This window comes from Orbicella franksi, chromosome 3, assembly GCF_964199315.1.
Source record: "Orbicella franksi chromosome 3, jaOrbFran1.1, whole genome shotgun sequence".
Taxonomy (NCBI): Eukaryota; Metazoa; Cnidaria; class Anthozoa; order Scleractinia; family Merulinidae; genus Orbicella; species Orbicella franksi.
Genome location: NC_138147.1, coordinates 30,383,071 through 30,403,873, shown reverse-complemented (window position 1 = coordinate 30,403,873; position 20,803 = coordinate 30,383,071). Strand labels below are relative to the sequence as shown.

Here is a 20,803-nt window from a genome sequence, read left to right as displayed (position 1 = left end):
AGGGGGGGGGGGGGAAGAGGAAAGACCCTGGGAACGAGGAAGATCATGTGCGAAAGTTTGGTTGTGACAAAGTGGTGTGATGAATTGAGTAAACAATAGAAAGTGTTTCACTGAGAGAGAAGAAACGTTTGCCTTGCGCAAATCACAATAAATCGTAACAGAAATATTATTAATAGTTGTTTGCCAACACAATCGCTGCTGCTGCTGTTGTTGTTGTTGGTCTCTTTTTCAACAAGGTTCGAATCTCCATTTCCCTGTTTCAAACACAAAACCTAGATGTCGTCCCAAAGTATACCGTAGTACAAAATTGTTGTTACTTTAGAGATTTGAATTCCGAGGCACCAGAGGTCCTTCCCATTCTACTCCTGAAAAATGAAATGAGAAAATGGAAGTACTCGTAAAACCAATGTTAGGCTTCTGACTGGGGGAGGGGTAGGGGAAGTTTTTTTTTCAAGGCATTTTGAAGGGGATGGGGGGGAGGGGGTTATTTCAAATCATAAACCAGTTACATGTAGTGCACATAAAATAGGCTAACTTGAGGAACTTTAATTTTTTTCTGTTAATAATACATCTTAACAAAAACGTAACAAAAAGTACATGTGGTACGTGTATAACTCCAAAAGGGTTAAAATGTTTAAAATATTCCGTAACATCGTCCACCACTTACCCAGTAAATGAGCTAACAAAAGGAATCTGTCCGATCCAAAATACATGTGAGGTTTGCCATTAACGTGTGCAACAATGATTGGAGCACCAAAAGCCTGAATATAAGAGAAATATTTGTATCTTAGTACTCGAACTTTCTTCCAAACACATCTCACTTACCTGCTTCTAATCATTAAACTTCTTATAAGGAGACACCTTTGGGACCTGAAAGAAGTGTTGTAGTGCTTGTTAGTGGAGCCCTAGGACCAAAACTGCAAGTATGCTCACAGGTGTGGGAGGGGTTTGTAAGAAGGGTTCAACTTGGCTTCAAAGTGGTCCAGTTCTGGCCTTTTCTCTGTTACAGAGCACTTTGCGAGAGCACAGTGTTGCATGACAGCTGGACTAGGTTTCAAGTTTGCTCGACTTTTCTGTATGAATCAAGCATCACACGAGCAAATGGCCAATTTAAAGAAGCTTAAAATGGTTTGCGAATTGTTCCATGTACTTACCCCCATATCAAGAGCTTTCTGTGTTGTTTCTTTGAGTTTATCTTTGATTTCCTGGTCACCAATTTTACTCACAAGGGACTGGGTCTGGTGTTCAGTTAATCCAATGTTTTGGCACACCTGATAACAAAAAGAAATGATCAGCAGTACAACAGGCCCAGTTCCCAGTCTGTAAAAGCAGCCTGCTACATACATTGTAGTTGATCTTCAATTTGCGTGCATTTGGCCTAGCAGTGGTAAGTTTTGAAATGAAGTATTCAGCAGTGAAGACAAAGCGAATCACACTTTTTTGAAAATTGTAAAACAAAGTTCTGCATGAGATTGTTCTTTTATTCAATTCTTAACAGGTTTAGCTACACAGTCAATCTCCCAGTTACTCCTCCCTTACAGTTGAACCTTCTGTAAGTGGGCACAATTACAAACTAAAGAAGCATCCTACATGTACAAACAGTTTTCTGCTCTGCTATGTTTGCTTGTGGCTTGGGCCATAAATGGGCCCTCTTATAGGGAAGTACCCAAATGGGGGAGGTGTTGGTCAGCAGAGTTATGTTTGACTGAATGATGATGACTATGAAGGGGCGTGTTTAAAACACGAAATAGCAAAAATTAGACGAAATGATACTAAAGGTAAGGGTCAGTATGGGATACAGGTGTCTGAAAGGGTTAACCCTTACATCTATTGAGAGCTAACCACTGTCAAGTCAGTAATATTTAGGCTAACCAGAGTGCTATTAAGGCAAACTGGAGTGCCATTTCATCATTTTGCCATTTCGTGTTTGAAACAAACTCACTGTGAAGAATGGCAACCCACTGAGTAAGATATCCTTTGGTTTACCTCAAGGAGACTCTGTGGTTCTGTAATGTCTTCATCCTGAAACAACAAGTATTTAGTTATGTCATTTTCCAAATGAAGGTTTGCTGGGCAAAAAATCAACAGTGAAAATGAAAAGTTTTTGTGTTAGGAAACCTTGGCCTGGAATCAAGGAACAAAATCTTCTATGGGTAAACATGACCATGAAGCTAAGGTTTCTAATGTATTATAATAATTATTCAAATTTCGGTGCCATTTAATAAGCAGTTGGTTTGTTATGGCACCCTGAATCACCTGAACCTGGCAGTATAAGCAAAAATTTTCTATGTTACTGCATTGGATATCAACACACCCTTGACCAGATTCTCATCCAAAATTCACGGCTAAGAGGCTCAACTTTGTCTGGATAGTACTTGGTAGCCGCTGTGACAAGACGCATGGCAGATAAGGAACCTAGACGGATAACATATAAAAAACGAATTATTACAAAAGGGCAAATTCAAGTTTCGTATTTTTGTTTTCCTCTTATCAACAATATATGGCAATTATTGCCATATATTGTGTTAGGCTGCAAATAGTAAAATATATTTGGCATGGTAATAACTTTCTAGTGCTGATTAAAAGTAAGATCAGTGCAACTAATAAACAGAGTTCATTATGAATGAATATTCACAGACTGAGTATGAAGACTGTAAAGTCCTTATTTATAACCTATAAATGAACTGAATTCAATTTGTTGTTACTTAGATGTCTGCTCTAGGTGTGAACAATATAATCCTAAATCATGAAACCCAAAGAAATAAACTTGTTATCTCAGACTAGTTTCAACCAAAAATTTTTCATTAATATTATCTCACAATAAGTTCACTTACAGAATATTTTACCAAAAGGGATTTAACTGACCTTTCCTAAACATTACATCAGCAGGATCCTGTGGAAATAAGAGGCAAGGAAATTAGCAGTGAAAAATCTCACTTTTAGTACTAAATAATATTATTTTCAAACTTAGTTTGCATGACGGGATAACTGTTATTAATAATGTATTGACAAACAATGTTTAGAATCAAGCAGTCCATGCACCTTTGAATCACAAGACAAAAAAATCTTACTGCACAAATTTTAAAATTCATGAATGAAATGCATGCCATCTGCTAAGGGTATTTTTTTTTAATTAGTGAAATCATAAGAAAACCATTTTCAGTATTGAGTGTCGTAAAACCAAAACCAAACCAATTACTTACTAATTAGACTACTCAGCCAATCTGACACCATTATGATAGTAAAACCAAAACCAAAGTAATTGCCTGATAACTTTTGACACACAATTGAAAACCACTCTATCATGATAGAAAACCAAAAAGTATGGGATACCCCTTCCCCCAGTTTACCAACCTGTCTTTGTTTTACAGTTGCTCTGCAGTGTTTGCATCACTGAAAACCTAAAAGGTTACACTTTTGATACTTACAGCTGGTGGAACCAGAGGGATTCCATAAAAATCCCGCAATCTCTCAATATCCTTAGACATGTACGCAGCTTTGGCTGGGACTGTTCCTGGGGGCTTATTACCTAGTTGTTTCATAAATAAAAACAATTTCCTTTACAAACAATCATCATCAAATAATGTGCAGTTCCAGAAAATATCCATACTCCCCCCACAGAGGGGATTGGAATTTCCTGAGGGGGTTGTGGGGTTCTGGAAGACCAAAAAATTTAAAGAAATGTATGAAGCTGAACCAGAATTTCCAGAGGGGTGGGGAGGTGTTAGAAAAAATCCCTTCTGTGGGGAAGGTATGGAAATTTTCTGGAACTACACAAATCCCTAGGATCTGGGCAACAGATTACAAATTCATGAAACTGATTGGTGGAAACTGAAACTGTTTACACCCTCAAGACTAAATGCTAAGCCGTTACAATGAAACATTTTCACATGACGGCGTACCAGCCACATTGGTGTTCCAAACCAGTGAAAAGGTGGCCATGTTGGTGTATCAAACCAATCTTGTGGGAGTTAAACCCATTTCTTATGTAAACACTTTCTTTTGTTCTGGATGAGACAAATTTGCATGGCAACTGGCCACATTACTGAATACACTTTACCATGTAATTCACAGCTATTTGCATAAATATGAAAATTGCAGGCTGATCAGATTTTTATTCAGTAGTGTATTTCAGAAGGTGTACCTGAGCCAGCCATGATACCAGACAGGAAAAAAGGACGAAACTGCAAGTCTAAATTCCATTTAGTTTGATATCGACAGAGAACCTGAAAAAAATGATAATGGTTACCCTTAGCAGCATTGTAAATAGTCCTTGGCCAGTTATTATAAACAAACAAAATTGGTTGCGCTGTGCTGCTTTGCTTTGTGCTTTGCTTTGCTGAGGAGAGCTTTTTTGCTTTGGTGAGGTGAGGTGAGCTGAGCTTACATTTTGGGTGGTCTCTTAGGGGAGGTTCAAGTGTATTTTTTTATCCGATCATTGAACACGCAGATAGAATCACAAGAGAGCTGGGTGCCAACACAAAACGGGAGATTTGAGGAGGCTATAAACAGCCTAACTCATCACTCGTGGTTTTGCCTTATGCTGCAGTGCACGAGAGCTTCCCAGGGTAGTCAGTCGATATCATACATTGTCAAACCACTCGATAAATCGATATCAATTAATTGAAATGACAGTTCTCTCTATGTTAATTATCAATCACTCACAGCGACTGCTTTAACAATTTTTGCTATCATTGACTAAGCTGACTAAGTTCTTTCGATTGTTATCAAATGTTATCGATTTAACAAATTGACATCAGTTTTTCATGTGTCTGTCCTGTTATTGATCATGAATTTCCTCATAACATTGTCAAAATAGCTGTGGATCGTGTCGTGTGGATCCACAGACTACTTTGACAATGTTATGACGAAATGCATTGTCAATAACAGGACAGACGCATTAAGAACTGACATCAATTTGTTTTTTATGAGAACAAGTTTTCAAATTGTCCGCTCTTGCTCGTTGACGCATCGCATAAATTATAAATTCATGTGTCTGTCCGCTTATTGGCGATAAAAATTACCCCATGAGCGCGCGATAATTTCTGCATTTATCATAAAATACCAATTTTATCAACTGAATACGTAATACCCCGGGTACAGCTCTTTACAAATCAAGGATTTACGCAATCCTTGGAAACGTTCCGCACTCTTTGGAGTGGAGTTGTACTTCTTGTAACAAAATCTCAATCATTTACCTCAAAAGCAACCCACGAATAAGGCGAAAGAACATCATAAAACAACTCCACAGTTCTCTTTGCCACCGCCATCTTGAAACGAAGGTTTAGTCTTGTACAGCGGTGTTATAATAAAGAGAATATTCATGCTGAATATACGACAACATATTTGTAACATCAAAATGGCGCCGAGAACTTCACTTTTTCCCAGGGAAGTGGCAAAGATCTTTCCTTCGTTTGAAATAACATGTTTAAATAAAGACTGTATTCCTTAGGTTTTAAGTTTGAATTTTGCAAGCAGTGGATAACCTCTAACTCTCCCCAACATACCGTAACTTAGCTTGTTTTCATTAATTCTGTTCATTTCCAACAAGTACGCGAAGGGGGGCGAAGCCAGAACGAAACTATGAACGAGTGCGAAAAATAAGGCGCATAGGGAGAGGATAAATACATGACATATGACCTACGGATTAAAATGCAGTTCCGTGCCCGGGGGGGACGGGACTCCCATATAAAAAGGACAGGGGTGCTCGTCGAAAAGTTTGAAAAGAACCCCTAAGAGGTGCCAAGACCCTGTTTTGTGGGCGTGGCTTGAAATGTTTTTCACCCCTATTAAAGAGGTACCAATTCTAAAACAACATACTATCTCCTGTCATATTTTTTTCCTCTCAATACCCTAAAAGGTACTGCAAAAGCTCCCGCTGTGGACCTTTCGGGGCTGAACACCCTATCTAAGAGGGACCAAAACCACTTTTTCGACATTTTCCAAGTTGAGTGGACGCCAAATGCATACATGTATCCAAATGTAAAACAATATTGAATATTTGCTTGTCAAAGAAACAAGGTAAAATGTCAAAACACCACACAAGTACTACAAGTAACATAGATACACATGAGTAAGAACAAGGAACAATGATGCTCAGTGTGGACTTCGCTAAGAAGGCAAAAACTAAACATGCCTGCATGATTTTCAGGTAATTTGGGGTGAACTGTAAAGGAAATGGAACTAGTTGCCCAAGAGCTTGACAAAAGTATTACCAAGTTTTGTGGTAAATCCGAGCATTCCGATTAGTTCTTTCCTGGTCTGGATTTTGCCATATGAACTGTTTCCATGAAAACGGTTCATACGGCAATGGTATTATTTTTTTACTTAATGGAGTTTGAAAAATTGCCCTGGACAGGGACGGCAGAGCCCCCCTCCCCTCCCCCTAATTTCAAGCAAAAAATACATAAAATAATAACTTTTATCTCCAAACCCCCTACAAGTTAGTGCCTTGGGCGCATGCTTGTAAGCCCTCCTGAATTCAAAGTACACTCCGCCACCCTGTTGGATAGTGCTTGAATTTTTAACCCGAAAAAGAATACAACCCCTGGTGATGAGAAAACAACTCTCACTAAGTACTCTGTCAGGTGTATACAGTTGTAATCTGGTTCAACCTTATCGGACCATCTAATAATTGCATTGATACCAAATCTATCATGCATGAAAAACAAAATAAATATATTGCAGGCTGATTTGTCTCAATTTAATTGATGTATCATAGGACCACTCTCACCTACCTAATAGATTGTCATAAGGGTATATTGTATACATGTATAGATGGTATTGATAGCAAAGAAAAGTTTTGCATTACAGTTACCTATTACTTACAAATACTCAAACTAACTCTTGATATCAATTAATTAATTAATAATTATTACTTTGAGAACTAAAGGTATAAATCATTTGTTAGGTTCAAGTTAATGCAGAATATATTATTTTTGGACAATTAAAACAATAATATTGTAATTATTACGATAATTATAAAATAATATTTTAAATTATAGGGTCATCTTTGCTTACGTTATTGTTTACCTTTGCCTCATTGGCATTATACTGTAGGTCTTTGCATATAAAAGATGTCATGATAAATAGGCCTGAATTAACTGCAAACATTTACAAAGAGCTTGTGAAACTTAGTACAGTAATTGGTGACATTCTTAGCATTTTGGGTGTCATATAAGGAGCTTGTGACACTTAATAAAGTAATTCATATTGGTGAAATATTTAGCTCTTTGGATGTAATACTGAAGGAGATATTGTAAAATTCCTTGAGATGTGACGTGACCTGATGCTCTACAGTGACGTATGGCGACACTCAAAAATCAATAAATTAATCAATATTTATAATACAAATATACATCTTCAAAAAATAAATTAACACCATGCGAGGCACTGACAGTTCATCTCCAGCAACACATTATACTAAATATATTAACCTCTTTTTATGACTGAACATCGCTATTCCTGGTTCAACTGTTAGTACCTGTATTTGTGCTATTTATATCATCCGTTTCCTCCAATGGAAAACAATATGTCTGACTCAAAATGTAGGTATAAGAAAAGTCTGTTTGGAATTGCATCTTACTAATTAAAAGAGTTATTGCATTGAGATCACAAAAGGTGCTATTTCTAATTCGACTTATGTTTAGTATCATGGATACACTAATAACTATTTATACAACATTGCAAAGCAGCCTGTTTGTCAACAGTGAAAATAAAATCTTACAAAAATGGTATTTTGACAAGCTGCATGAATTATAGACTAGGTCTTGACAAGCTTCTCACTTTAATTCAGCCATCATTGCAGTGAAATCTGATAATCTTTGATAATCGGGATCTGAAGGAACAGTGTTCATATACTCCTCATCCTCACACAGCACGTTAGATCCAGCAATAAACAGTTTGCATGGAAGGCCATCTGCAAATTTGGAGTAATGTTCCACAAGAGATGTGATGTCAGGCAACACTCTGTCAAAACCCTGTTGACAAGACAGTGATATTTTAATTTACAAATTGAATGAAAGTGAACGTCTAACTAATATGAGTGGAACAATGTTAATACCACCACCTTTGAGGCCCTAATATTAGCGGGTTTTCGGGATAACTTAAGGTAATGTCATGACAGATCTACACTGTATGATTATCACAACAAATGATAAATAATTGCACACAACATAGGGATACGTGGTCCAAAAAACCCTACCTGTATCATGACACCATCTTTGACTTTAACAATCAAAAAGTTTCCAAAGCCACTGGGTTTGGCCTCCCGAGGAACCCGCATGGTCAAGGCATAGCAACCAGGTTTACTTTGACTGTCTCGCACAAAAAATGATCCCTCTTCTGACTTCTCTAACATCTCAGTGACAAACTCCCTAAAAGAAAAAACAAACACCATGTCATAGTGGGGATATCATTGCTGCTGCCAATGATGATAATAATACTATCAGTAACATATTAATAAAATGGAAGATTCCTTGCTAACGGATGACCAAAAAAATGATAACAGTGTTGCATCTCTCTTATTCAACAACCAATCTAAGACAAAGTTGGTTTGTTGCATCATTTTTTAGTCATACTCATGTTCCATTCTGTACCTTTGAGAAGGATTATATGGTAACTGAGCATACAACGACAGACATATTCTGTTAATACGCAGTCTGTGGAAATTTGAGAAGAATTGACCTAAACAACCAACAGCATTTTAAGTAGAGCATCAAAGTTACAAACCTGGGTATTCCCGCCATGTACCAATTTTCATCTTCATGACTGTTACGCTTTGAGACAGCCTCATGGTTACTGCTCCCTGCAAACTCATTATTTGCCGCTAGCATATTTGGGTCTGAGGCAGACTTAGCTAGTGGCGACATCCTGACACCCTGCTTGGCAGTCACGCCATCGGATATCTTAATATTATCACTGCTGGACAGTGGAGGTGTATAAGACCGTTCTCGTGCAGGTTTGGCAGGTTGCTCCTTATCAGGTGGAATGTATTTTTTTTGTTCTGGTGGTTTTTGTGATGTACTTTGCACTGAATCAGCAGGTGCACCAATTTTCCTTTCTGCCACTGGACTACCATCAGTGACTGCATCTGAAGGACTTGACTTCTTTTCAGCTACCTTCTGGCCACCGCCATCCTGCAGAATATTTGACCTACGGACCTCAGGAGGGGTATGGGCTTTACCAAATGACCTCCGTCTTCCAAGTGGTGATGCCTGAGAAGAGGAAGTGGTGGCTTCCACTGCTGCTGTTGCGGGTGTGGCTTGTTTCCTTGGTGTCAATGGACTTTTATGTGGTGACTTCTCCTGTTCCTTTTTTAACCTTGCCTGAATTGCATGCTGAGAGTGCTCATGACCCTGCTGGGCCTCAAGCCTTGCCTGGAAAGTGAATGATGCAACTGTGAATAAATCATGTTAGCATAGCGGTAGTCCACTTGTAACAAAATTTATTGTTACTTACAACTTAATTTAAAATTTACTGCTGCAGCATTTTTAGTTTAATATTAATTATTATTGGGGAGTAGCTTTGGTGCAGTGGTGAGAGAGCTCACCTCCCACAAATCTCGCCTGGGTTCAACTCCAGCCTGGTCTCATATACAGGTGTATGAGTCAAGTTTGTTGTTCAAAATAATGTTCTCGCCTTGCTGTGAGGGTTTTTCTCCGGGTTCTCCGGTTTTCCTCCCTCCTGAAAAACCAACGTTTCCAAATTCTAATTAGATCAGGATAGAGGAGCCACATGAAATTTGCTTGGGCTGATGTGGCATTCCTCTCTAAATATCTAAATTCTTTTCTTATTTAAATATTATAATTTAAAGAAGATATGGTTTTGGTGTCACCTTGTCGCCATCATTAAATGCAGAGTTAAGACTTTAATCTGCATTTGATAATGGTGACAAGATGATTCCGAAACGTCATGTTCTAGGGTTTATTTTTCTTTTAAAAATATAATTTAAACTTTTCAAAGTTTGGGATATCCCATTTTTGAGCCACTTGATACATACCCATCGCCTTCCTTGCACAATTTGTTTATCAGAGGCTTCTGTCTTGAATTGTTCCAATTTAAGTTCTGTTCCTTTTGGGAACTTTGATTCTGCAAATGCAACTTGAAATGCTTTCCCAACCAAAGCTGTAAGGTTCTGAACCTGTTGTTCAGATAAAACATCATGTCACTGTAACATTTGCCTTGTTTACCTCAATCACTAGACAAGTACTTCTCATGCATGACTCAATCATAAATTAAAGTGAAATCATAGTGGACTATACTGTCAATTAAAGCTGTATGCTGACTAAAAGGACTTTTCTATTCATGAATGAGAGGACATTATAACTGTGAGGGTTGAGGGTCTTAACAAAAAGCAAAGTCAGCGTATTACGGTTACATTTGAACTGTGTTCATTTCAACACACCACCATACCAACACACCACCATACCACCACACCACGTGTACTTTTATTATTTGTTTTTATTTTGCACCACACACACAATAGGGATAGAGTAAAAAGAAGCAGGAGTAGAAGTAGAAGGGACTGGTCACCTCTCCTCAACAAGGTACATGTATGAAGACATGGCCTTCTTATTGCCAAAGAAATCGTTATTCACGATGTTACTTATTTGAGGTACCATTCTTATCTGCATATCAGTGAGTTTTTCTTACCTGCCTTGTATACTTAGACAAGAAGACATGGCAGTGAATAGCTGTCCCCAGCGGAGAAGGAATGTGCGACATGTATGCAAACAGTCTAAACTCTGGGTCACAAGTCGCAAAAGAAATTCTCTGCAGTGGATGGGCCATTCTAACACGCTATCAACAAAACAATAACAAGGACAGTTACAACTGATATTTATTTTCACAATAAACTGTCAGCATGCTGTTGTGCTCGGTAGTCCCGAGTTCAATTCTTGGTCATGCTTGTAAATACAGTAGCCAACTGGTCTGCCTCCTGCCAGTTGGGATTCTTAACCAAATTATGTTCATTTAAGTTGTTAGTATTTGTTTCATCATTTGTTTCTGTGGGCCCTGAAAACCCAATTGGAGGAATGGTCAAAACTTTAAAATATTTAATTTTTTTATTTAATTTTAACTCATAACAATCCCCTTTACTAAACTATAGAGATACAAAAAACTCTGTCAGAACCATATAATTTCCCCACCCCAATTATCAAACTTAAGAGAACAAATAACATACAAGCTAGACTAAATAAGAACAAAAAATTTAATTACCTGGCCATCAGGAGATATAACCTTAATTCCATCAGTTGAGATTAGAATAGCGACACCAACACCTCTCTGAGCATACTGAAAATTATAGATGTCAACTTAACAATAATGCTGCAAGTATTAAATTGTAATGTACCTGAGATGATGTACCTTGCATATTATGTGAGTATATGTGGTCTGAGAGTAACCAACATATCATAGGCCTTGTCGTTATGTACCAAAAAATTATCAATACTAAGAAATAAAATAAAATTATAAGAAAAATGTCCATGGCAATGTGACAGTAGGTGAGAATTAAAAACAATCAGTATATAAGAATACTTTACATTCTGATTATGTAGTTCCAGAAAATATCCATACCTCGACCAGGGAAGGGATTTCTTCCAAGACCTCCCATGCTTCTGCAAATTCCAATTAAGCTTGGTACATTGCTTTAAATGTTTTAGTCTTAAAGAAACCCCAGGTCCCCCAGGAGATTCCAATCCCTTCTGTGGGGTAGTGTGGATATTAATTTTCTGGAACTGCACATTATAAATTGACCTTGGGACTGAAAGTGTAATTCTACCAGAAGGTTCAAGATGGTAAACATGACTCCTTCAAAAAGTGTTTAATAATGAATAAATTCATATGAGTCCTTTACTCTCAGTATACCTCATGTAGAATTCAAAGTAGGAGATAAAATGTACAGTATTAATTAAGCAGTAAAAAAGACTCAACCTACCCGATATTCATTAAGTTTCTTTTTAACAAATCTTGTTCTTTCCTTGTGAGTTTTTAAAGTATTTTCATCTTCTCCACCAGTGCCAAGACTGACAGCAAATGTTCCTATGTACTGTATAAAAAGATTATTAAAAACGAGATTAGAACAGGTACGGTTGGGAAACCCAGATCAGTCTATGATGCCTTAATTTGACTGAAGATATCTTATACTGTTCAAACTTCATTTCTTGACTTATTTCCCCATCACAGCATCCCCAGAGGTTGGGGTTATTGCAACGTATATGCCACAGATGACCCAAGCGTCTTGTTGTAGGGTAAATTATGAATGGGAAGATACAACAAAGAGAAGGTTGTTTATCATTCAGAAATGCAAAATGAATAAGACCAGTTAAGAATGCCCCAGAACACTGTTCTGTTGTTGTATTTTATTGCTGTTTGTGCACGCCTTGGTGCAGAAATCTTAAGAGCTTATAACATTTCTTCGGTGTCACAAATTTGTTTGACAGACAATATCAATCGGTGTTTGGCGATATTGGGTCACATATTCTATACACACGCACAAAAAACTATACTTCTAACATTATTACGACTCTCAAGAAAAACAATCTCGAACAACGATAGTTTTACATCTTGTCTCTCTAGGTGGAGTGTACGTGAAAAATTTGTTCCTCACGTTCAAAAAAAGGGAAATTTCTCCGGAGATCAATCACATGCCACAGAATCAGGACCTTGCATTTTCGCGCGCGATTAAAAGTGGACCTATTTGTTGCAGTTTAGCTGGAATGGTGTAAAATACTTCACATTTGGACAAAAAGATTGGTCATTTAGATAGGAAAATAGTTCAAAGTACAAAAATCCTACAGACTAAAAATTAAGACTTTATGAAAAATGAACATTGCCCAAGCTAGTTGTGCGCGTATAAACTTGATTTTTCTTGAAATTCCGTTTATTACTTAAAAGTAAAAAGACATAAAACTGTAATAATTCTGTAGATACCTGACAATTTTGCTTGGGTCCCAATAACTGAGGCTGGTTTTCTGCGGGAGCCAAGTCAACAAATCCCTGGGAGTCGAAGCCATCCGTTTGATCACACCGATCTGAAAACGTAAATTCGCCATTTGCATTTTCGTCCGCAAATGTCGAATCTGTGCTGATCTTCGAAGACCGATTTTCTTGCTTCTTGTTGTCAACTATCAAAACATCTTCTTTAGCTTTGTTTCTTCGCTTCTTGAACATTTCCTCGTGAAACTGGCCCTCTCTGCCGGTGTCTGTCCCGCTTCGAATCGATTGAGCCTTGTGGTCAGCAGTGTCAAATTTAAAATACTCAACCGGCAATGCCGTCACCGGAAGTAACGCATGTATTTTGATTTACTTTTTCCTGTTTGTTACTGACTCGTCCAGACAATGCTTAAACTAACTGAGTCTACAATATAAAATGCCTTATATGGTGTAAATTATATTCCTCCCCATTGATAACCTGATGCAACGGGGAAGATTTAGCTTTTCCTCTTCGCACTGTACTTGGGCGTGATTGGCTAGCGCAGACTAAGGAGGGAAAGTCCCCAGGGATAAAAAAAAAAAAAGCAGGGAAAGGGGAGGAAATATTTTCTTGATTTCATCACGACTCTATCAAGGTGTAACAGCGGAGGCATCGAAAAACACTTTCTGGAAATTTCTAACCAATAGGGTTCATTAGCAAACCCACTGCGGTGAGTCTCGGAAACAACGGAGCCGCAGTTAATGTGTTATGCAGTAAACTACTTGATGCAACGTGCGGCGTGCGGCTAGAAGAAATCGAAAAGATTTGGCATAAACAGAAGAAAAGAGCGAAAACACGACCTTCTCCGCTACCTTCGAACCCAACAGTACGATGAGGGCTACCTTTAAAATAGGGAACATGAAATCAGAGAATGGGAATGGGAATGGGGAACGGGGAACGTGGAATCTTTAAAGTGGGAAATCTTTAAAAGCGGGAATCTTTAAAATGGGGAATCTTTAAAAGCGGGAATCTTTAAAATGGGGAATCTTTAAAAACGGGAATTCCCGCTTTTAAAGTGTGTTCAGCGACTGGTGTAAAGCGACAAAATAAGATACCGGTATCATTGACTTACAGTCTAAAGTTCCTGTCTAAAGAAATGTATGTTTTTGGAAATGAATATTATGGAAAACTACATTCTGAAGGAAATGAATGGTTATTTCGATTTGGCTAGAAAGTTACTAAAATTTTGAAAAAAAAAACTGAATAGACATGATTAGAAATGCTTGAATTTGATCAAAACTCGCGTGCATCATTGCATTAGGAACAATGTGCCCAAGAATAAAGATAAATTAGGGCCTGTTTTCAAGGACAGACGGTCATCCTAGCAAGCGGGTTACCCTAGCACTCACACATTTCCTCTTTTTTTCTTCGTCGTGTTTATAAGACAGCTAGGGTTACCCGGGTAAGCAGGTTATCTGCGTGCTAAAGTTACACTGGCTGGCGGGTTAACTTTTTCTCCTGTAAACACTCTCGGTAGGGTTAACCCGCCTACCCGAGTTAACTTTCTAATTGTTTCCAGACCCTTTGAGTGTAACCACGCATTAAGTTGTCCCGGGTTGTAGCCTTGTAGGGCTTCCCTACCTGTGAAATTTTGCTTGTAAACCCGGCTATCTATTCTTTTGCCCTTGTAAGCAGGTCCTTAGTTGTCATTTATTGTCAAAAAAAATATTTCTTTTGCGTAGTGGGGCTCATCATGTTTTCCTGATTTATCAAAAACAAAAACTTGAATTAATTTTCAACCGAACGTGACTCCCTCCAGTTCTACCCCCCCCCCCCCCCCCCGCACCCGAACGTGATCAGGTGAACAGTCCACCATCCCCTCCCCTTTCTTATTTCTGATGTCGTTTTCTGGTCGACCCAGTCCTTTTCAGTAAGACGTGCAATGATGCACAGATCTTGCAAACTTATGTAACCAAGATGGCGGCCGTCTCCGTGGTCTATGCAAGAAACATAACTACCAAAGCCCTGCAATTACGGCCGGCAGTAGCTATTACCAAGGTATGTGAATATAAAATTGAATGAACAGTGTTGTACTTGGAATAAAAACTTACTTTTCTTATCCCATGATCACAAAGGTACTCTATGTTAAGTTTCGTGGATGTTGTGTGAATATTTTTTCAATAGACCGGTTAGGAATAGACAGTGTAGATCTTTGACATAACTTATTTCTTCGCCGATCAATGAGACAAAGTATCCAGCTGACTTCAGGTTTAATTAGACTGATGATTTTGTCTTTCCTTAACTGGTATTTTACTTGGCAAATTATATTATGTAATCTTTATAAATTATATGTGAAAAAAAAAATCTTAAAGCTTAAACTGTAGCTCATCTGAAGCTCACTTTATTCAAAGCTGAAACTTTGAAGATCGGTCATTGATATGGTCGAATGTTGCATATTTCAGTTAATCATGAGAGTTGCATTTTATGTTACTGCTGACTAAATGACACAGTGAATGGAACAGTGAATACAAATTATATATTTGAACCCCTCTGATGGATACCCTCTCATAAGTGAACAACTTTCCAACCAAGTAGACACTCATTTCACGTGTTATGGGTGTCTGCTCACAGAAGGTTTGACTGCATATGGTAATTAAATAAAAGTGTTCAAGTTCATGTAAGTACCATAAACCGTGACTGTGCTGTTCTTGTTTTACAGATTCCTGTGCGAGATGCAACATCTGCAAGTGAAAATCCTCGTAACAAAACATTCTCTGTGTACCGCTGGGTGAGTTTCTTGTAGTCTAGTTACCAAACTTGCCCACAAATAATTAAGCTGGAAATGAAGACACAGTATTCAGTAAAAAGTTTGAAAGGAGATGAAGGTATCATTTTTTTGTTTGTTTTTGCATTTTAGGATCCAGATAAGCCTGGTGATAAGCCCAGAATGCAAGAATATCAAGTTGATCTGAACAAGTATGTAACATCTTAAAGTTCTTAATTATTTTTTTAAACAAGAATGAGGTCTTTGGTCTCAGACCATGATCTTGCTGTATTGACGGCGAGGAATATGGTAACGTCAAGGTTTGAATGTTTGAAAATAAGTTGTTTGTTATATGGCTTTTTGCTTTGTTTTTACAGCCCATAATGGGCCCATGGGCTAATTCCTCCTCCAGGCATGCAAAATCATTGTTAGCCAGTCAATTTGCCTGGTGGTATGGAATACGGGAGAATTAGCCAATCAGAATGGTTATATTGCTACAAGAACAAGCCATATAGTCAAGTTCTATAGCAACCAAAGTCTCCTTTTTAATACTTCAATAATAGCTTCCCTAAAGAGCACAGGGATACTCACCAATCTCATAACTAATTAGTGTAAATTTAACAAATATTCATCACATATGATTTTGTAACATTTTGCAACTGCAGCATGTACGAGGGGAATAGAGATATTGAATATTGACATATTTTCTTTTGGAAAAAAGTCAAATTCAAAGATGTTGGTGTGACTGTAAGCTACACGTTGATTGTGGACTATAGCTTTTGTTAGATCTTGAAGAATTCTTGTTTTGTTAGATCTTGACAAGTTCTTTAAAATTGTAAAATGTAGTTTATATATTTTAATTAAGGGGGTCAACTCTATGTGAGGATTAAGTTCTTCCCTGCTGGCCCCTTATTTGCATGTAGATCTTTATATATTTTTGATGCAAATAAAGTTGTTATAAATTAAATAAATGTGTCAATTAAAGTGCGTTGTGATCTGTTTCTTTTCAGATGTGGTCCAATGGTTCTTGATGCATTAATCAAGATAAAAAATGAAATAGATCCAACTCTGACCTTTAGACGCTCTTGCAGGGAAGGTACTGATAATACACTATAATATTTAAAAGTGTTAATCAATCTTATGTATCTGATGGAGTACATCTTGTCATGTATTTTCCTTATTCTATTGCATGTTCTTTAAGCTTTTCACACTAGTCTTAATGTCTTTTTTTTCTGTTTGCATCTCCAGGAATTTGTGGCTCATGTGCCATGAACATTGGAGGGATAAATACTTTGGCCTGTATAAGGTAAGTACAGTAATGATAATAATTTTATTACTAATTTAGTAGGTTAAAACTGAGAATAGACAGATACCTTGTAATAAATGTACAATTACCTGCAAAGTCCAGTATTAAGCTCTGGGCTTATACACGTCATGAGGGGTTCAGTAACTTTGGGTGGGTGGTGACCAGAATTTACAGTATGGCCAGAGTGATACTCCCACATTACTGTTTAGCTCACAATTTACCACGGTTACTCTTTATCTTAAGAGAATGATTTAATTGGAGAATTTGTCTTTCAGTCGAATCAATCCAGATGTTGGAAAGAAAGCAAAGATATACCCACTACCACACATGTATGTGGTGAAGGACCTTGTTCCAGTAAGTTGGAAATTGTTCAATAGTTATATCCATTCATATAACTCAAGTCTATTTCCCCATAGTCCCTTCTAAAGCTAACCTCCAAGAGCATCCAGTTTTTTTTCTACCCTTTCACGTGTGAAACAAAAGCTGAAAAAACTGGATGTTCTTGCAGGTTATTCTAAGGCTTGTTATTTTCAAGTTCCTGTTAAGGGAACAGCTTTAAGATATATGTTTGTTGTAGCTAAATTTAAAAGCCTGGTAGGTTCACATTCAAAGGGGCACTCAAAGAATGGAATTATACACTGTAAGTAGCCTACGTGTAGCCGTACCCACGCCCTGAGGAAACACAGGAGGGAGGGAACGACATTCCCTTCCTCCTGTTTTTCCTCGGGGGGGGGGGGGGTACGGGTACACGTAGGCTAACTGTAAGGGGTATGTGAGGGGGTAGCTGAACAAGTCAATTGTACAGAGAAAGGGGGTAGAAGTGACAGCATTATTTAAAAATTAAATGAAACTTTCTCTTTTTAGGATATGAATAATTTCTATGAGCAGTATAAGTCAATTGAACCTTACCTAAAGAAGAAGACAGAGGTTGAATATGGAAAGGAACAATACTTACAGTCCATTGAGGACAGGAAGAAGTTGGTGAGCAAAATAAGACACGTTTACAGGCATTCTATAGGCTTGTTATTCCATGCACTCCTAAATATATGGCATATTTTAGAGAAATATTTAACACCTATTTTGTGCAGATAGTTATTTTTTGAGTAGCACTCTGAATTATTTTGCCATTGTTGTTGTCGTAGGATGGGTTGTACGAGTGTATCCTGTGTGCATGTTGTAGCACTGCCTGCCCTAGTTACTGGTGGAATGGAGACAAGTATCTAGGACCAGCTGTTCTAATGCAGGCCTACCGCTGGATGATTGACTCACGGGTTAGTTAATGAATCTGGCACATTTAAGAATGAGGACAACCCGCTCATTTGTACAGCATTATGCAAACATGAGAGCACTGGGCTACCTAAGATGTGATCATCACTAACAGTATTTTGCTATTGGTATTGCTTCCTGGCAGGAGTAATGGCTAAGTGTTTTCTTTTTTGTTTGCACATGTTTGAGGATGATTTGTAGGGGGCTCTGGTGGAAGAGAGTTGGGGGGTGGGTGGCATTAAGTAGAGAGCAAGCCTGAATGTGAGCAATTTTTCATAAGAGTGACTCGAAATCAGAGCTAACCAACATATTAGTTACGTATTAATTTAAATTTGCCCAAAAATTATTAATGTGGGCTTTACTTAGCACTTGCATGAATATTGGGGTTTAACGTGACAAAATCATTTCTTGTTAATGGCTTTTAATAATTATTTGAACACCATTTCAGGATGACTACACTGAAGAAAGGTTGGCCAAACTGGATTCTGATCCATTCAAAGTGTACAGGTGTCACACCATTATGAACTGCACAAAGACTTGTCCCAAGGTAGGTCACTCGTATCCACCTCTAGAATGCAATGTACAAATTGCATTCAGGTTTAATGTGTTCATGTCACTTGACAAACAAACCCTGTTTTGGGGGCCTCAGCACAGAATGTAAGAGAAGAGAAATCAAGTTTTCAGTGCAGGTACCCTCATTATGTGCATCTACATGTACAGTGTAGGTTGTCGAGCAAGGCAAAATGTAATGCGAAGACAGATACCATGGTAAAACTAGAGACTTAAGAGTTCTCATTTTCACAACACCAAAAAGGTGGATTCTTCATATGGACAATCAAGTCCTATCACAGGCTTGTGGGATGGACAAGATTGAATCGGGTGTTAGGCAAAAAGATAATTTTTAAAGGATGCTCATACACACACACAAAAAAACAAGTTTGACCAATATTTAGCTCTTATTAACCGAGCTGGAGGTCTGTATGGGAGAATCTTGACCGAGGTCGTGAGTACAGACCGAACGCAGTGAGGTCTGTACACACAACCGAGGTCAAGATTCTCCCATACAGACCGACTTAGCTCGGTTAATAAGATGTTTATTATATGGCAAAGAAGAAAACTTTAATTCGTTTAATGTAACTGGTTTGCCGACAGTTTGCTTGCGAACGACGATGAGCTTTACTTAAACATGCCAAAATTTGCTCGTTCTCTTTACTTGTTTGTTTTGTCATCACGCTTTTAGGCAGTGCCATAAATGATTAAGAAGAAAATAAAAGAAAATGGTGAACATTTTTGTATTTTAGTTTGCTACTTTGTCAACGCAAAATGAAACCGGTCTAGCTAGATGCCGGTCTAGATGGGAAAATCTAGACTGCGGTCAATATCGATTTCAGCTAATCATATTCATGAATTCGGTAGTTCCCAGTCTTTGTGAGACACAGCCATATAATAATCAGCCTTATTATATAGCTAGCTCTGTGAGCAGGCAAGATGAACCAAATCCTGCAATGTGATTGGCTACCCAAGCAGGCAAGATTGCGCTATCTTGCCCGCTTGGGATTACCTGCTGTGTCCTGCAAGAAAATAGTGTTCTTTTTCCACATAATAAATCCTTTTGACCCAGCTAGTTCTGTCAAGATGGCTGATCAATAACCTAATGCACAAAAAATTATATATTTTTAGTTGAATAATTGTCGTGTTTTTCTTCCAAGGGACTGAATCCAGGGAAAGCCATTGGTGAAATAAAGAAGATGTTAGCTACATACCAGAGTAAACAGGCTGCTTCAGGTTAAATCAAAATCATGTTCTTTCCTCTAAGTTAGTGGTGTAATATTGCTCAAGAAACTGTCTCACTTTCAAGCTGGTCTTCAAATGTTGCAACAGATTAAACCTTCAAAAAATTCGTGGTAGTTGGATGTTTGGATTTTTTGGCAGCTTTGAATTCTTGTAAATTTATGTATGAAATTTTATGGAGGGATCAAAATTAATGTAACTTAATTTAAGGCAAATACTATGCTTCGGAGGTGAAAACAGCGTGTGAAAGTATGAAAACCTTAAATTTTTACATGTCACTAACTTTGTTTCAAACTTTTGATGAAATGCCAAGCTGCAAAGCTACATTCTTTTCTTTATAATGTTTTATTTTAAAAATGTTGATATGCAACAAGGAAAAGTTGGTGTCACTAGTTATCTACAGATAAGATCGCTGCATTGTAAGGTATTAGTAGTGTAATTGATCATAGCTCAAGATCGCACCACATACCATGAGATCTTGAACCACAAAAATTAAATGATACCGTGATTTCCAAGGAGAAGCATGTACATTGTAGGGTAACCCCAACCAAACGTCAAACTTGAAAACTAACAGATAACAGGTGTTAAAATGTCTAAGCTCTGCCTATTGTGAGTTTTCAGTATGCTACTTTTTTAAAAAATACTGTTTTTCAGTAGTTTTAATGCAGATTAAAAGACATCAACATTGTACCTTTGGTTTGTGTTTTAATAAATTCTTTAAACCATTGGTCTATATTTTGTACTTACATGTACATTTATC

General features: G+C 37.7%; 3 protein-coding genes across 3 annotated transcripts; 1 reads left to right on the top strand and 2 right to left on the bottom strand.

Annotated features, from left to right (window-relative positions):
* Positions 1-15: 15 nt before the first annotated feature.
* On the bottom strand, positions 16-5,359 carry LOC145481933 (glutathione S-transferase kappa 1-like). The gene is made up of 9 exons (XM_081460510.1): positions 5,199-5,359; positions 4,145-4,226; positions 3,429-3,529; positions 2,866-2,893; positions 2,315-2,415; positions 1,987-2,022; positions 1,155-1,271; positions 668-761; positions 16-365 (listed from the first exon to the last, which is right to left on the bottom strand). Exons 1-9 carry the CDS (start codon positions 5,268-5,270, stop codon positions 319-321), a joined length of 678 nt encoding a protein of 225 aa, XP_081316636.1. The 5' UTR covers positions 5,271-5,359; the 3' UTR covers positions 16-318.
* Positions 5,360-6,446: 1,087 nt separating this feature from the next.
* Positions 6,447-13,439, bottom strand: LOC145481932 (uncharacterized). The gene is made up of 8 exons (XM_081460509.1): positions 12,934-13,439; positions 11,939-12,049; positions 11,221-11,295; positions 10,654-10,800; positions 10,001-10,141; positions 8,731-9,377; positions 8,204-8,375; positions 6,447-7,979 (listed from the first exon to the last, which is right to left on the bottom strand). Exons 1-8 carry the CDS (start codon positions 13,171-13,173, stop codon positions 7,782-7,784), a joined length of 1,731 nt encoding a protein of 576 aa, XP_081316635.1. The 5' UTR covers positions 13,174-13,439; the 3' UTR covers positions 6,447-7,781.
* A 1,428-nt stretch (positions 13,440-14,867) lies between these two features.
* LOC145481950 (succinate dehydrogenase [ubiquinone] iron-sulfur subunit, mitochondrial-like) lies at positions 14,868-20,770 on the top strand. The gene is made up of 10 exons (XM_081460525.1): positions 14,868-14,974; positions 15,636-15,704; positions 15,834-15,892; positions 16,691-16,776; positions 16,929-16,986; positions 17,262-17,340; positions 17,851-17,967; positions 18,129-18,257; positions 18,701-18,799; positions 19,962-20,770. The coding sequence occupies exons 1-10, from the start codon at positions 14,894-14,896 to the stop codon at positions 20,040-20,042; spliced, it is 858 nt and encodes a 285-aa protein (XP_081316651.1). The 5' UTR covers positions 14,868-14,893; the 3' UTR covers positions 20,043-20,770.
* The last annotated feature ends 33 nt before the right edge of the window (positions 20,771-20,803 follow it).